Source organism: Xiphophorus couchianus, chromosome 8 (genome assembly GCF_001444195.1).
Source record: "Xiphophorus couchianus chromosome 8, X_couchianus-1.0, whole genome shotgun sequence".
Taxonomy (NCBI): domain Eukaryota; kingdom Metazoa; phylum Chordata; class Actinopteri; order Cyprinodontiformes; family Poeciliidae; genus Xiphophorus; species Xiphophorus couchianus.
The window spans coordinates 24,235,730-24,253,243 of record NC_040235.1 but is presented as its reverse complement, the minus strand read 5'-3'; the positions used below and the strand labels follow the sequence as shown (position 1 = coordinate 24,253,243).

The following is a 17,514-nucleotide window of genomic DNA, read 5'->3' as shown; positions in this document are numbered from 1 at the left end:
ATCAGAGACCGCTCCAAAAGTAAGAAGTGGACTACAGCGCAGGGCATTCTGGGTAAATACAACCAAAACAAACGTCAGAGTCTAGCACTAGCGGGAGAAATGGCTTGTGGTCTTTTAGCAACAACTGAAGAGAAATCCTGCTACCAATAAAGTCTGACGCTACTCCATTTTTTGTTTACATTTTGTGAGTGAGGGAGTTGAGCTCATGTCTTCTTCAGAGGTTTTTTTTTTTCTCCCCTCCAGGAGGTCTTTTGTGGGCTCTAGAGTCCCTTATATGAAAGTAGGCTGACAGGAAAGGGGGAGCGATAGGGGGGAAGACATGTGGCAAATATCGCCGGGTCTGGGAATCGAACCCGTGACGGCCGTGTCGAGGACTCAAGGCCTCCAAACGTGGGTCGCGCTGTCCCCTACGCCACCACGGCACGCCCCTTCAGAGGTTTTTATGTTGCTTCCTTCAGTGGTTCTTGGTACAGCGCCACCACAGGCGAGGAGGGGAACAAGTTTTCTTTTTAAAGTTTGGTTTGTTTGACTCAGTGCAGCGTGAAAGAGAACCACAGCAGCTGAAAATGAAACAAATGTCGCAATTTTGGTCCCGAAATCGAACCAGGTCTACCAGATGAAGGCTGAGACCATGTGTGCCAGATTGAAGCCTTTTGTGATCCACTCTTTTGGCAGACAGAGAGAGAGACGTGGGAAAAACAAAGAATAAAATCATGCAAAAGGAAATTATTGAGTTCTTTAATCATACGATTAAATCACTTATACTGCTCACTGCGACAGACTTGGCTCCAACCCTGAGAAATTTTAAGGAAAATGAATAAGTGCTCTCTGCTTGAGAAAAGTGAGTTCTACATTGCAGAGCCAGTAGGGGTACCACTAGTTACAATTGTTTAAAAAACAAAAAAAGTCTGAACTTTCTTTTTGTCTCCATAGAACAGATTTATCTATTCATCTGATCTGAAGCTTTTACAGAAAGTCGATCAGCTACGACTGGACTATGGTCTCATAATCTAATAAAGTACCTTGCAATCATAATTGTCATTCTGGTAGAAAATTCTGAAATGTTCCACTATATCTAAAGGTGGAGTCAGGCGATATGGCTGAAAAATGTATCAGGATATAAGCATTTCATATCAGTAGACAATGATAACTATTGATCCGTTTTTTGATTTAAATATTAATGCCAAACTGGTAGCATGACCTTCACTGTTTTATCCTCGATTTTCTCTCCACACGTTAATTTTTAAGAAGTTATGAGGCAAGGTGGCGAAACATGAAACTACTGCTGCGCAAGTTACTCAACAGGTTGTTGCTAGGTAACCAAAGAGTGAGTGAATGAGTCGACGCTTAACTGACTGTGAGAGGTTGAGCAGATCAACTCTTTCCTCTGCCTACATCTCCCACAATGCTGTGCAGTTCTGGATAGGAAGTCAGTGAATATTCCATAAATTGAATATTCCACCAAAAGTATTATCAATTGATATTGATCACTTGTCTACTGATTTATTGTCTAGCCATACATAAAATTAACATAATATCCCTACAAAAGGCGACAACTGGTTGCAGTAGTTTCATGTCATCATGATTTCGTTGCGATTTAAAAATCCTCTAACCGCAGCATTTCCAATCATCCAGCTTTGTCGTAGAAAAATAGACACAGCAGCAGCTGAGAGAGTGGTTTGGACATTCCCTCCCGGGGGAAGAGACGGGATACAAAACACACAGATGTGAAGAGCTGCTCACATACTATGGAGAGAAAGGAGCCGTCACACCAGGAAAGGTCAACCATCAGATATACACAACGCGGAGACACGAGGGACGCAACACCTGACAGAAAAAGATGGAGGGCGGCAGAGGAGGAGGAGAGAGAATCAGAGCGGTTGGACTTCTAGATGAGGCGCAGAAATAGAGTTCAAGGGTGTGGAAGAACAAAAAGACGGCGACGGTCGAAAAAGACAGACTATAAGAGATACAGGAAACGGGGAGAGCTGCTGCGCTGTCCCGACCGGCTATAAATATAGTGAGGCTGGAAAGGTCAATAGTTGGCGTCTGGCGCCGAAATGTTCCTCAAGGGAGAGGAGGCTCATTTCGCCATCGCGTGTTGATGCTGCGGTGTCAGGGAGAAAGGAACAATCGACTCCCGGCACACACTGCTGGAGGAAATGTCACTCGGTCTGGCCGTGACGCGGTCAGATGAAAAGTTTGGAAATGGCGGGCACCAACCTGCATGGCGGACGAGACGTTGGAGAGAGAGAGGCCTTCGAGGTCGGACAGCAGACTCGAGGAGAACACAGAGGACTTTGGTGCACTCGGAGGCACAGGAGAAACTAAACAACAAAAGAAACAATGACTCAAACCATGCTGATTCAGTTAGTGAGACTGGCAAACTGGTTGTGTTAAGCTATAAGATCAAAAAGGTAAAAACTGAGAATACACAATCATTAAGCCCCCTCAACAATGGATTAGGGCTATTTAGACCCCTTTATGTTCAGTTAAATCTGGACAGGTTGCAGCAAATTAGGAAAAAAAATAATTTAGTGTGAATGCTTTCTAACTTCATAATGCCAAGGAAAAGCAGATGGTATTCCCCTCTTTGTCCTAAAACATTAACATGTGCTCCCCATCTTAGCAAAACTCTCTCGGATGTCTCATTAGCTTGTAGCTTTATGTGGGAAGATCTCTCCACACTCACTATAATCATTCTCAATTTCCTTTAGTCTCCCAGCAACCAGTGTAACTAAGCGAGGGTGCAATTTGGAGGTGTGCACCCTTCTCCTTCAGGGTCATACTCACATGTGTGGGGATCAATCCATACAAATTGAGGTGTGGTATTTATTAGTAAATAATTGCATGAATTGTTGATTTCAACAACAGTATTACAGCTTCATCTGGGCCTTTTAGGTGATCTAGATTCACCTAAAGTAAGCGTTGTCAGTCCAGATTTCAAGTTTTGTTAAGTTGGAGAGGATTTTCTATAACAAAGTTCTGCAGTACAAACAATATGCAATTTGCTGACATACAGTACAGACCAAAAGTTTGGACACACCTTTTAATTCAATGAGTTTCCTTTATTTTCATGACTATTGACATTGTAGATTCACACTGAAGGCATCAAAACTATGAATAACACATGTGGAAATATGCACTAAACAAAAAAGTGTAAAACAACTGAAAATACCCCTTATATTCTAGTTTCTTCAAAGTAGCAACCTTTTGCTGTGATTACTGCTTTGCACACACTCTACATTTTCTTGATGAGCTTCAAGAGGTCGTCACCTGAAATGGTTTTCACTTCATAGGTCAACCTGCCCTGTCAGGTTAATAAGTGGGATTTCTTGCCTTATAAATAGTCATGAAAATAAAGAAAACCCACTGAATTAGAAGGTGTGTCCAAACTTTTGGTCTGTACTGTATGTCGCAAATTTATGAACCCTGCATTATGGAGCAGCCAGGCTTTCATGGAGCAATTTTGACATTGACAGAAATTGTCTCTCTAACCATCTCAGAAATAAAAGTACAGTCCTTCCACCTACAGAAGATTTATTTTGGGTGAATAATCCTACTACTTCATTATTACAGTCATTATTGTTCCTACAGTCAATTAGGGATGAGGCAGGAAGATGATGCAGAACACAAATCTGAATACAGTGGACCACTACCTAGTCAACTTTCTGTATTTAATTTTTTTTCTGTGGAATGTGACTCGCAACTTATTAGTTGAAAATTTATCTAAACTATTTGGAAGAAAATGCAATTTGTGAAGCTGGACACAACTGCGCACTTGACACGCCATTGGCTGGTATTTGCAAATCAGTCAATCCATGACCTTATTTTCCTTTGGAACAACAATAAAGGAGACTCTAGATTTTATGCCGCGTTGCATTTGTAGTCGGAACTCGGAAATTTTTGACTTCCAAGTTAGCAAAAATGGACTGGAACTCTCAAAGTTGGACTTCCGCTTCCAATATTCTGAGAATCTTTCAGAAAGACAACTTCAAGATTCAGTATGGCCGCTCCTCGTATCAACAATAGTAAACTGTGGTGAAAACACAGTACAGGTCATACTTGTAAGAGTGCGTCCGAAACCAGTGATACATGTAGCGCCTTTAGCTAAACTGAACAAATGAAATGTGTTGCTGTGGAAGGTACAGCCTACGACGATGTTCGTAAGAGGCACTGCATAAATGGCTGCTTGGGCTTCACGATATAGGGATCACGACTTTTCCGACTAAGATAACTGGAATGCTGTTAACCTGGCTGTGACGTTATTCACCGCTCCCAGTTCCAACTTCTGAGGTTAGTGGGATGCAGCATTAGCTTCTGCAGTAAGTCAAGGCAACTTTATTTATACAGCACTTTTCAGTCCAAGACAATTCAAAGTGCTTGTACAAGAAAATTTAAAAAAACATACAAAAAGAAGATGATAATAATAAAAAAAGAAAATCAAGCAGATTAAAAATAGACAACGTAAACATTCAAATTTTAAATATAGTGAATGAATAGAATTAAAAAGAGCCACGATGGTTTCTACAGTGTGTATTAATGCATATTAAGGTATATTTGGTGTGTAAACTATTAAAACAGGCAGTGTTAAGCAATTTTGGAGGTGGTCTCAAGTATTCACGGATTTTAACTATGCTCAGGCTCTAGTGCAGGGGTGGGCAATCCTGGTCCTCGAGGGCCGGTGTCCTGCAACTCTTGCAAGTCTCCCTGGTCCAACACACTTGAATCCAGCAGCTGAATCACCTCCCAAGTGCAGTCAGGTTCTCCAGAGTCCTGCTAATGACCTCATTATTTGACTCAGGTGTGTTGAAGTGGAGATGCATCTAAAAGTTGCAGGAGTCCGGCCCTCGAGGCCTGGAGTTGCCCACCCCTGCTCTAGTGGCTACACTGAGTTTCACTACAGTTTACAGCCTGCTGCCATAGGAAACCAGTATTACAACTGACAGATAAACTTACAGTCATCTAGATCCAATAAAGAGACCTCCTTCTTGGACTTGACCTCCACCTAAAAAGCAAGCACAGCAAATTCACAATGAGCGTAAAAATAAAAAGACAAGAAGATGAACTGTAGCATTGTGGGAATTCCATCTAGAGAGAGAGAAACATTTCAATAACGAGACCTTGAAGATGTTACACATTCCTCCCCAAATCAATTGGTTTACATTTCTATGCGACTTGTGTCACGCAGAGTCTGGTAGAGAAAAGCACACATGCCTCAAACTCACAAACCTGCAATAAAAATCTGATTTAAACATACGAGCACGTTTTTATCACCCTTTCTCGACAGCCACCTAACCAAGCTGAGTTTATCACATCGCATAAAGAACCATAAAATCCCACTCTGCCAACTCCAGGCTAGATAAGCAGCAAACAAACAGGACAAAGGAGTGAGAGGCAAACAGGAGTAAAGAAAAAAAAAACAAAACAAACCGTAAAGTTCCAGGCGGCCGTATCTTATCAGATTTTCTCTGATCGAAGCTTGGTGGGGGTAATAGAGACGGAAACCCTGTTACTGGAATAGCGGTCTGAAAGAGCCGTGCAGAAAAAAAAATGGCTGAGGGGAAAAAAGATGCATAATTCATAGGCCATAACCAAATGACAAAGTGAATGAAATGAGAATTTTATAGCGCCGAACGGCAAAAAGGGTGAGAGAAAGATAATGTGATGAGCGTAACAGGTAAGAAAAAGATTGTGAGAACTGGGGAGGGAAAAAACTAACATAAAAGCGGTGGAAGAGAAAAACAAAATAAAGGAGATGCCATGGAGCCAAATGATATCCCAGAGAGTAAATCAGGATTTTGAAGCTTTCAGCACACAAAGCTGGGAGAATATCATGTTAATACTCAGTGGGAGCTGAAAAGAAGAGGACTGTTCTCCTGTTTACAATTTCAACCCGATTATATCCCATCAACCGGGCTGCGTCTCGTACCACAAAGATGAACGTTACAACATGAAAGTGAATGTTCCACTGTAGCTTTTTATCAGCAGCCCTCAGCAACGGTAATCCAGTAAAGCCAACATTCTGTAGGTGTACGTTCAGGTTTTCTTTTCTTTTATCTCTTTAATAAGCTTTAAAGCTCAATATTTGACTGGCAGTCTACAAACCGCCCAGTGTGCAGAGATCTCTATAAGATTTTGGGGATCAGCTGAGACCAAATGCTGTCACTGTAAGTTTTGCTGGACGATAAATAGTTGCCGTAATTATTGCGATAAACGATAATATTGTTGTTTTCAGACCATTTTTATGTGATACATGTGTTACTGTTGTTTTATGAGAGTGGAAATGTGAAAATTTGTAGCCTTTGATTGACTGTAATAATACATTTTCTTGACTTGTGACAAGTGGATTAAACACTTCAAGAGTGAAAGGATGGATTTGCACTGTAACTCAAAGTTGTCCTAACTCTGAGTTGCAAAGTCAGGACTTTGAGGTCCTTGCTTCAGCTAAGCAAGTACCTCTGCTCAGCTGTGCCAGGCTATAATGACGTTAAAGGGTGACATCACCTTCGGTTTAGCCTTTCCGACGGTCTTCTTCTGCGGAGCCGGAGAGTCGGAGTCGGAATGCTCGGAGGAGTCAGACTCCGGGGAGGAGGAGCTTTCAGCGGATGAGCTGCTGGTTTTGCCCAAAGGACCGTTTTCGTTTTCATCCGAGCCACTAAAACAATCAGGCAAAAGAAAAACAAAATGCCTCAAACATACAAGGAAGTTTCAGCAAAACCATTTTCCCATTGTATTAACATTTTCTAGAGATGTACTGGTCCTGAAACTGAAAAAAATTCTAGATTGTGTATCTGTGACAACTGATAAGGTCGGATCTGTTCAGTCTAATTCTATGTTTTGCACTCTGAGCGACGTCATTATATATAGAATTTCTAATTGCAATTTCAGAATAATTTGACAGGTTTGTTGCAGTTTATTTTCACATGTTTGACCAAGACAGTCAAGCTTTTGTTTAGTCAGGTTCTTTATTATTAGTTCTACGTTGGCTGCTCTACTCCTAATTGCACTGACTGAACAAATTAAAGTTGTTGTTTTTACATGTTTGATCAAGATTGTGAAGTTAATGGCGTAACAAATAAGTGTGTAATTCAATACATTCATGTCTGTGTAAAAAAAATTGCATCAAGTCAATTCAGCACTGTTTTTCTGTATCGGATCGTATCGGCCAATGCCAATTCTCTGATATTGTTATCGGAAGTGAAAAAAAGTGGTTAATCTCTAATAATTTAGTTTATAAGTGAAATAACCTTGAGTCACATTAAACACATTCAGCTGTAACAAAAACACTGCGGGGGAAGAAAAAAAAATTGCGTTGAGAAGTGGAAGCAAAACAAACTTTAAGGCGTCTGAAAGCTTTCAGTGCACTCGATCAAAACGACGACGATCAATCTGTTTTTGTTTGCAAAGTGAATTCAATGCGGCGCTCAGTCAAGAAAGATTTTCTCCATCTTTCTCCCCTCTCTTTCACTTGCTCTGTCCCTCTTCAATTTGTTCCAATAATGAGTGTTTACTCCGCCTGCCTGGGATTTTCAGCCGTTAAATTAATGAGGGGAATTGTGACGGTAACTGGCTTTTTAACTTGGGCGATGATGAAAAGCCAGTATTAATTTGGCCTACAGATTTCATTTGCTGCGAACAGGAAAAAGTGATATAAATCACTGTGGGACTGATTAGGCCCTGCCTGAAATGACTGGGCCATAATGAGGGCATTATGCTGTGTTTGTTGTGGAAGCACTGGGGTGAGCGGCTCTAATTACCGACTGTACGCGTGTGTGCGCGCGTTCTGGTGTGTTTGAGCACTGGGGTGAGTTGCTCTAATTATACTCTCTAATGGAGAGAACAGGGTCAGCCGGCAGCCTGTCACACAGCAAAAAAAAAGAAAAAAGAAAAGAAAGAAAAAGAAAGAGAAGATCAGGTACGTTCGGTGATTTTGTGTGTCCGTGAGTAAATGAAGTGCGCTGCGTAAGAAACTAAATTTGCCAGTTGTGTAAGGGAGAGTGCGTGAGCATATTCTGTAGTAATGACTCAAATCTCGTTTATTGGTAACACCAGGCTGCTAAATGACCAATCAAAAGTCATTATCCATTAGCCATGTAAATGTGGGTTACGCTACTGGAGAAAAATTCTCCTTGATTAGCTTGTTAATGGAACGCCAGCGATACTCCTGCAGACCAGCCGACCCGAGAGAGAGGGAGAGAGAGAGAGGGAGAGAGAGGGAGAGAGAGGGAGAGAGAGGGAGAGAGGGAGGGTTTGTGTGGTAAAGAAAGGACAGACGCTACAGTACATTAAATTTGCATGGATTTAGGATTTATTCTGTATTTAAACAGTTTATTCAGCAAACTTTATTGGTTGCAATAAGTTTCCTGGATGGACGTTAATGAAAGAAGGGGGGGAAAGTAGTTTTTGTGTGGGAGGCAAATGATCCAAATGGGGAAAACTTTGTTTTCTTCAAAAGCTAATGATGCTAAAGCTAGCATCGATTCACAGCTTTCGATGTGGCAGTGGAGTAAAGCGCTACTCCACTGGATTTAACAACTATGGGTAGGACTGCAACTAACAATTAATTTAGTTATCGATTAATCGATCATTTTGATGATTGACTGATTAATCGGATACAAAATTGGTACATTCTGCTGATTTTCCTTTTAAGTCTATATTGTATTAGAAATTCATCGCAGCCACACAAATTTAGACAAGTCGAATTTGGAAAAGTTATGCTTTATTAATGACTGTAGTTAGTGATTTGTGAAACCTGAAGAATCTGGCAGACAGCGTGGATTTCACCTCACCTGTCCGCAGCGGTCTGCTTGCTTTTCCTCTGGGTCACCTTCTTAGCTCGTTTCTTCTTCTTTTGTTGGGATTCAGACTCGCTGGAGCTCGCTTCGGATCCGCTCGAACTCTTTTCGGAATCGCTGGAGGTCTTCTCCAAGTCTCTGCTGCTCTCCTCTTCGCTCTCACTGCCCGACTCTAAAGAACAACATCGTAACTGTAGGTTCAATATAGTTCTTTTTACTCTAATAAAGCTTGTGTGTTTAATTTAATTGAATTTGTTTTAATTGTCATCTGAAATCAGCCGACCTGTTTAATTCGCCTTCCAAATATTTTCTAATAATTAAGTAAAATTATGTCAAAATCTAAAGGTATAAAAAAGCATTTCTGTCAGTTTCTGAAACCCGCTGCAACTAAAACACAAACATACCTTCACTGCTACCACTGCTGCTGCTGCTGCTGCTGCTGCTGTCTTCACTGCCACTTCCAGATCCTTCCTCCTCCTTCTCCTCATCGTCTGAGTAGAACTTATCAGATTTGGGTTTCTTGGCTTTCCCCAGAGACGGCGCCCACTCTTGTACCTAAAGCGATGCAACACATCAAATTATGTTGCCAAGAGCGACGGGAGATAATAAACGAGCTCAGCGATTAGCAGACTTTTTTCTTCTTTCCTGTTTTTTGTTAAAGGCCACATTTAAAAATATCAAAACTTTATTTAGAGACCGAACAAAGTTGCTTTGTTATCATTGTGGCAAAAAGACGCAGCTGTTCCACTGTGGAGTTTAAAAGATTTAAATGGACGGAGAAGTGGATGAGCAGCAAATTTCGTATCTCCAGACATTTTTCTCCTGGCTTTCAGCAGAGGGTGTTAATCAACTTTCACTTTGTGGATGTTATCTGATGCCGTGTTTTGAGCTTTCTGCAATCCAAAGCAAGTTATGGACAAATACTTTAAAGTACAAATGTAAATCCCTCATTCCCTCTTGGATCGTCTATTAAACAGGCGACACGAACTGGACAGGACTCCTTATTATCGCCAATTAGATAGCTAAAGCTTACAGTAAAAATATGTATCTTCTAAAATATTTGTTAAAACTGTCACTATGTCCTGACAGCATGGGACAGATAATCTATGAAAAAGAAAAAGAGCTCCTCTGCCTCCTCGATGCTCCTGCTGTCATCTGCAGAAACGCACCGCTCCCCGTCAGCAACAACCAATCAGAGCCAGGAGGAGGGTCTTAGTGCTGTCAATCAGACTACTCACACCCAGTTTTTACTTTCTCCATTAAATACATATTTTTCACAACCTTATTATTATTTTTAAGCCTGTTGGGGTAAGATACATTTAGAGTAAAACAGTGGAAAATACAGAAATGTTCAAGAAAGTAGGTGACAATTTAACTATTGGGCTGCCGAGAAACAGAGATGCTCCAAATGTTTTTCTCTTTTTCATCCCTGAATTGTCTGTATGTTAAATATGACAGTAAAAATTAACGTGGCTGATGATGAGGATGATGATGACATGAAATATTTGTATTTAACTGAATTCAATGTATCTGAAGGTGTACCCATTACAGTTTACTGCTGGAGTAACTTGAACGTCAATAACTGCTAAATGAGAAATGTTTCTGATAAAAACCGTACCGGTTCGATCACTTCCACGTTCCTCACAGACGGATCCGGTGCCACCGCTGGCCAGTCGGACAGCTCCTGGTAGCCGGTGGTTTTAATGTTCAGGCTGTGGGAGAGGGTCCCCAGCTGGAAACGGTCTCTGTCTGAACGCAGAGGGAAGGAAAATGAAAGGAAGTCAAAGAAATCCGACACAAATGAGCAAGAAGCTCAGTTGTCAGTGAAGAAGTCGGCGATTGGGTGTCGAGGAATAATTGTTTTTGTCGTTTATCACCACAATCACCCATTGCTTTTTCTCTGTGAGCAACAGAGTGCTTTTGTCCTTAGAGGGTGAAATAAGAAAAAAAACGGTGCTCCTCTGTTTGATAGAAAAGAAAAAAAAAAAGAAGAAAACTTCACTTGCGAATATTAAGAATGACAGGAGTGAATAAGGCCATCCATAAACATCCAGTGGGTGCAAACTGCCTGTGAATTTTAATGTTACAGGAGGCTGTTTTGTCCATTTTGTCAAGGAGGAAGAGAGAAAATGAAGTTTTTTTTTTCCCTCCACCTCCCGGTGTCTCAACAAAGGTTTGCGCCGGCTCGATAATTTACCCATCTCATTAGTCCAAGGTAAAGGGGTCTGACCTAACTGCCCTTCAAAGAGACACACACACCAGAATAATGAAAGCGCCGCCTGAATCCACTGGAAACAGAGCCACTCAATTTGAAGTAAAGCTTCCCCTAATTCATATTCAGAGATTCTCTTCTGGCTTAAGAAAAACAGGCAGGAGAAAGTAATGGATTTAATCGCAACTAGAAAAGTGGCTTAGGAGGCCTAATACGTTTCAAAAATACGGCTTAGAGGTTAAAACGACGTGCGGGTGAAGTACCTTTGAAAGCGGACTCGAGGACCGGCGCCGGCTTGGAGGCCAGCAGGATGCGGCGGGCGTACTTGTTGAGGGCGCCGCTCTTCTCGCTGGGCACGATCAGCTGTCGGATGAAGCGCGTCCGGTCTCGAATGTCGTAGTTCTGGTCGTATTTGCCGAGGTTCAGAATGTACTGGGTCAACAGCTTGGTCTGGGAGTGAAAGGAGAGGTAGGACCTAGAGCTGATTCGTGCACAATGTGATCTACTGAAAAGAAAGGTTCCTGTTGCTGCTGGGGGCTTTAGTGCTTCTGTCTGCACAAAGTGCAAACAGCATCAATATTTAGCTAAATTTTCCAACGCTTTATCTTCCTGGTTTTCAAAAAAAAATCGTTAAAACCGATTCTTGAACATTTTTTGGTATACGACTCTTCTGCTTAAAAGAAGACCATGAATGGTTGTAAGAGTTTTCTGTCAGAAATGATGGATGAGACAGAAAGAGAGGAAATTAAACACTAACATTAAACTGTCATGACAACAGTAACCTTACAATTCTTTAAGAAAGGATTTATACTGAAAATTGTATATTTTTATTTGGCTAATCTACATGTTTGTAAATAAAGTGCCAGTACGGTAGATGAACATGATTTTTAGTAGAGATGCATCAAGAAACTATCTGGTAACTGGAATCATTTCATTTTCAACCAGGTCATCCCTGGGCAACAGCTAGCCTGTTAGAAACCAAAAAACTTATTTTTTCCAAATTAGTGAAGGACCCAAACTACAATATAAATAATGTAGTGATATTATTTATGTGGTATTAATATATTATATTCTTTATTATGATTGCTTAACAGTCTCTTCACTGTTTTTGGCAGGAATGTGACGTCATAGGTCAGTCGATAGTTTAACTTGTCTCCGACATTCTCTCGTTACTAACGTAGCCTCTGCAAATTTTACAAAGGTGATTCCGTCTTATCCCAAAAAAAAAAAAAAGCACTTCCTGTTCATTCATGACTTTAACATCATCTCTCATTCACCCACGTCGTGATTCGCATGCTGTAACTATAAGCTACAGTTACATAGTTGAAAATATTTGATACTTGTTTGGTGCATCAGAAATTTGTCGACGGGTTTTCCTTCCGGCGGAAACCTTCTGCACCTGCTTCGAGTTGGTCAGGTACAGCTTCGCCGCCAAGTTGACCGTCTGCAGCTTTACGATATCTTCCTCAGCAGTGAAAGTCTTCGCCATCTTTCGGAGTACGTCCGGCGCTATCTTCGGCACCCTCTCGCAGTACTCTCCCATCAGCCACAGGATGCTGGCCCGAGCCATGGGAACCTGCCGAGTTAAAGTGAAAGATGGAAGCAAAGTGGCCACCTGTTCTTACGCTGTTTAACAGCAAAGTTCACCAATAGCTGCTTTTCAATCAGCCACAGAATGCCGCAAATTAAAATTCCGAAAATGAATTTGCGAGTTTCGAAAACACTTACATTTTTCTAAATAGTTATTGCACTAGAATGAGGCGGTTTGTCAGCCATATGAATATGGATGTGCATATTGCAAAACTGCAATGGAAACACTTTTTTCGCATCACACGAGTCACGTGATCAACAGCTGGATGTTGCTACTGCTGAAAAAGATGAAGAAGGCGACCAGGAAGTGGTCTTCTAGGAGGATGACGGTTTGTTTTGTTTTTGCAACATATGCACCTGGCTCCCGCAGAGCTCTCACAGCATCACACAGCTCATGAAAAGTGTTGTGTCATTCGAACGTGTTGAATCCATAGCTCTTCTGTAAAATGGCTGACTACAATTTTCTCCAAAAGGCCGCATACGTAGCGGCTCCAAAGTATGAGAGGCTTGTCGCTCCAACGCTTGAATAAGACTCCAGCATTCCTCTGATGGCTGAAGTATGAATACATCTCATGTAACTGTTTACATCAAAATCAGCCATGATTTTTAATAACTTATCACGTGAACAAGCATATTGAAACCTGTGTTCTTTTGACATTAGCAGAATATCGACAAAGATTTGGGCACATTGGCAGTGGAAACGCAGCTAGTGATGACGACGTCACATACGGTGATGTTGTCGAAGAGCTTGGCCATGTGCTTGATGATGTCACAGTGCTGGGTGGGCTGAGTCTGCAGCAGCTTCTTGATGACCACCACGCTCTCGGCCACGACCGTCTCTGTCGAAACAAGCCAAGCAACTAACAACGGTCGCCCCGGAGACGAACGCGCGAGGCTGCACGCGGCTGCGCATTTTCCTACCGTCTCTGTTGGAAAGCAGCAGCACCAGGCCGTTGAGGCAGGTGTCCGTGACTTCGGAGATGTTGGTGGCACACCTGCCGATGGCCTGGATGGTAGCGGCAGCAAACGCCTTGTCCTGGCTCTTCACGTAGGTCTGGAGTGCGATCGGAACCGTGAGAAGAACGATGAGGACAGGAAAGCCTTGGTTACTGAAGACAATACTTTAAGAGAACCAACAAACCTGGAATTCCCTCAGGATGGTGGAAATGTTGGCTTCGTTGGCGAGATTAGTCAGGATCTCCAACTGTAAAAATCGGAAGAGAAACTTGATTATCGGAAAGTGGGGTAAAGAAACGGAGCGGGATTTTGTGAAATACAAAACACTGTGGAAACCAGAAGTTTACACACATAGAACAAAAGAACATACACATCTTTTCTTAAAGTCTGAAGTTAAATCAGATCAAACTTCTCTTGTTTTAGGTCCGTTTGAATTATTAAAATTATTTCTGTTTGCTAAATGTCACAATAACGAGAGAAAAAAACAAACAGTTCCACTTTAGTTTCATCAGATTTCAGGACTTGTCTCCAAAAATAAAGGTCTTTGTCACTCTGTGTATTTCCAAACTGCAATCTGACTTTTTGATGTTTCTTTTGGAGGATTTGAATTTCCTCCCTTACAGGCCATGTTTTTTCTGTATGTATACTTCGGATCTTTAAGATATTAACTGGTGCATTCAATTGTATGATATGTACAGCATGTATATGAGGATTTGACCTCTAATCAATTGGTAGGCAAAATTAACACAAATTAACACAAAACTATTAATTTACCTGCAGAATTACAGTATATAACAAAAAAATAATGAATATTAATGATTTTGAAAATGTCATGCTCTTCAAATTTAAATGTTAATTTTGATTCACCTGAAAACTAATCCTCTAACGAACTTAGAAACATTACAATGAATTAAATAGTCAAACATTTTATGAATAGGCGCATTTTGCTATTTCAATCTGCTCCATATGTTTACATTTTTCCTACGGGTTACCAAGCCACACAGTTTCAAGCAGTAAAATAATTAGTGCTCGTCATTTAGGTTCACTCTAAACTCATGTTGTTTGCAATAAAGCAGAAATCCGTTACCTTCAGTGTTTTTATGTGGGTGGCGTCTGTGGACCTGACATAGAAACTCTTCATGTATGGCTCAAACATCCCCTGCTCGAAACAAATTAAAAGAAAAAAATAACTTATTGGAAAAGCAATAAAAGGATTTGATTGCTATAATGTTTTGTGAACAGCCTCACCTTCCTCTGAATGGACATGGTGGCGATGTTCTGCAGCACGACGTACTGGACCTCTCTGCACGAGAACAAGAAGGAAAACAACCTTAAGGTGCAGAGACTGCAGAGTACAACGGCACATTAGGCCCATTGTAGAGAGAAACAAAAGAGTAAATGTCTGAAAACTCAGAAGTTTCAAGATTAATCTCAGAAAGTTTTAGGTTAATCTCAAAAGTTTTCAAGTAAAAAAAAAAAAAAGAGAGAGAAAATTCGAGAGAAAATAAAACTCAGTAATTTTCAAGAAAAAGACAAAGAAATTCTCAAAACTCCAAAAGTTGTGAATTTGCAAGAAAGAAACTCTGCAATTTTGAAGGATTTCAGAAGTTTTCAAGAAAAACAAACAAAAAAAAACCAAGAAAATTCTCTGGGCTAAAAAAAGTGTCAAAATTGTAATATTTTCAAGAAGAGAAATTTGATTTTTTTTTTTTTTGTTAAAGTAAAGACATTCTCAACTTTTTGTGCTCAGAAGGTTTCCTTGTTTTTTTCTTGAAAATTTCTGAGATTAATCTAAAAATTTCTGAGTTTTTTGGCAGAAATTATCTCCTCTTTTTTTAGTCCTCTAATACGCCGTCATAGCAGAGCTACCTCTACATTTCACCTTCCTTTTTTTTTTTTTTTTAAACACCATACCAAATAGTAAGAAGTTTTTTTTAGTTACCTGTGGCTTCTCAACAGTCGAACTAGTGATTTAGTGACGATGCTCACTTCGTGTTTAGGGGCGAGATGCCAGTAAAGTTGAGCAACAGCCATCACAACCTGAACACACAACAACAACCAAACAGTGAATCATTAAACAAAGTCTGCTTGCTTTTTTTTTTTTTTTTACAGATTCGTCCTTTACCAGAACACATCAACACACTGAAAACATTCTACAAAAGCACTCAAGATACAAGGTAATTTTTCAGGGGAAGCTTTAAATAGCAGGAAGACGCGTGTCCGTCGTGGGGAGGCAGAATGAAAGACCCGAGGCAGCTATGAAGATGGAGGATGTCACTGCGCTGTCACGAGTAAAGACACAGCATGTCACATTTTAATCAACACTTTCATTTGGGAGCATTTTTCCTCCCGCTGCTACACTGAGACACAGACCTTGAGACTCCTGGTTGATGGAAATCTGTAATCAGTTTTCCTTTCTTTTTTTTTTTTGTCTTAGGTTCACTAAGAGATGTGCAAGAACAGAAATGGGATAAAGGAGGGCTGTGTGTCTAAAAATAATAATCATAAGTTACTATAGTTGCTCATATTGTTATTAATAAGCTTGATGAATTTTGTGTTTTATCTATTTAGACATGGCTGTCTGGTTGGTTACATTTCAGAAAAAGATTGACAGCAATTATTGTGATCGATTTTTAAAATTCTTCATTTTTTATATTTCTCTGTTGTGTCTAGTTGCCCTTTTTAATATAACTGGAACAGTGAATTTGTTTATTTGATAAAGGCTAAGCTTCAGTTTTGGAGAAAGTTTACACCCCAAAACAATGAAGATTACAAAAACAACAACACCAAAATAAACAATTATTGCAGCATTTTTATTCCCATCATCATGATAAATGAACCATCGATCACCAAAGAATACGTTTTTTTGTGCATCATTTCAGAGACATTTTCTGGACAGCCTCTAGTGGCCAACTGTGGTACTGCTATTTTATTCATTCCATATTAGCGTCATTAATAGAAAGTCACTGCAATCATCTTTTACATCATGTCTGCCAATTCAAAAAAGAAAAACTGTAACAGATGGAGACCAGTAAAGTTGTAGACGGTTTAAAATTTCCCCTCCATGATTATTGTCGACAATAAAAATGAAAACGCATCGCTGTTACCGTTGATCATTAGCAGCATAAAACAGCTCCCGTTTCCTCTATTTTCTGCCCTGGAAACATTGATAGTGTGATGGAAATGGAAAATTACTGCTGAGTTCCAGCGCAGACGTTTACATTACATGTTCCTGTAGGACGAGGTTATTTCAGATGGTTCTCCAACAGGAGGTGTTGTGGGTGTGTGTGAACTCACAGCAGTGTTCCTGCTCTGCAGAAGAGGCTTGGTGTTCCTCAGCAGCAGCCTGTGATCTGGATCCATGATGTACGGCTTCGCTTCTCTCTGGCCTTGTTTCTCCTCGGAGTCGGAGTCGTAAAAGGCTTTCTCGTTCTCGTCGAAAATGCCGTCCTAAAATTTAAAGATGAATACATTCATACAAGATGCTAATGTAAACCAAAACATTTTGTAAAGGATTAAATGTCAAAGAAGCATTGACATTTAAAGCTTAAATGTCAACGCTTCTTTGACATTCTTGGATTCTTGGAGAATCAATGATGCTGTCGCAATCAGAAACATTTCTAATTGGGATTTTACTTAATAAGTCAAAATAAAGGGTGAGAAAATTGTGAAATGCAAAAAAAAAAAAAAAAATTATATACACAAATAAAAAAATTTAAACTTTGTCTTTTCACAGCATATTATGTTTTTTTTTTTCTTTTTTTAAGGTTTTGGATCAGCTGGCCTTTATTTGAGAGGTAAGACAGAAAAGAGAGAGTGGGGAAAACATGCAGCAAAGGTTACCAGGCCGGGACTCGAACCTGTGATGGTAAAGGCCTCCACACATGGTCGGTGCTTTACCCCCGCGCCACCACAGCATCCATTTCTTAGCATTTTAAGCTGCCAAGTCTTTTGGAG

At 40.4% G+C, this 17,514-nt stretch overlaps 1 protein-coding gene across 3 annotated transcripts in view; it reads right to left on the bottom strand.

The window, feature by feature from the left end:
• ap3b1a (adaptor related protein complex 3 subunit beta 1a) overlaps positions 1-17,514 on the bottom strand; it is a 60,299-nt gene that overhangs the window by 25,660 nt on the left and 17,125 nt on the right. For all 3 annotated transcript variants that reach the window (XM_028025404.1, XM_028025403.1, XM_028025405.1), the window contains exons 8-22: positions 16,855-17,007; positions 15,500-15,597; positions 14,806-14,860; positions 14,645-14,716; positions 13,742-13,804; positions 13,522-13,654; positions 13,330-13,439; positions 12,410-12,586; positions 11,274-11,460; positions 10,417-10,547; positions 9,203-9,353; positions 8,793-8,970; positions 6,508-6,658; positions 4,960-5,008; positions 2,224-2,327 (exon numbers count right to left, since the gene is read on the bottom strand). In XM_028025404.1, the coding sequence (XP_027881205.1) occupies positions 2,224-2,327; positions 4,960-5,008; positions 6,508-6,658; positions 8,793-8,970; positions 9,203-9,353; positions 10,417-10,547; positions 11,274-11,460; positions 12,410-12,586; positions 13,330-13,439; positions 13,522-13,654; positions 13,742-13,804; positions 14,645-14,716; positions 14,806-14,860; positions 15,500-15,597; positions 16,855-17,007 (1,812 nt within the window). The remainder of the gene's footprint in view (positions 1-2,223; positions 2,328-4,959; positions 5,009-6,507; positions 6,659-8,792; positions 8,971-9,202; positions 9,354-10,416; positions 10,548-11,273; positions 11,461-12,409; positions 12,587-13,329; positions 13,440-13,521; positions 13,655-13,741; positions 13,805-14,644; positions 14,717-14,805; positions 14,861-15,499; positions 15,598-16,854; positions 17,008-17,514) is intronic.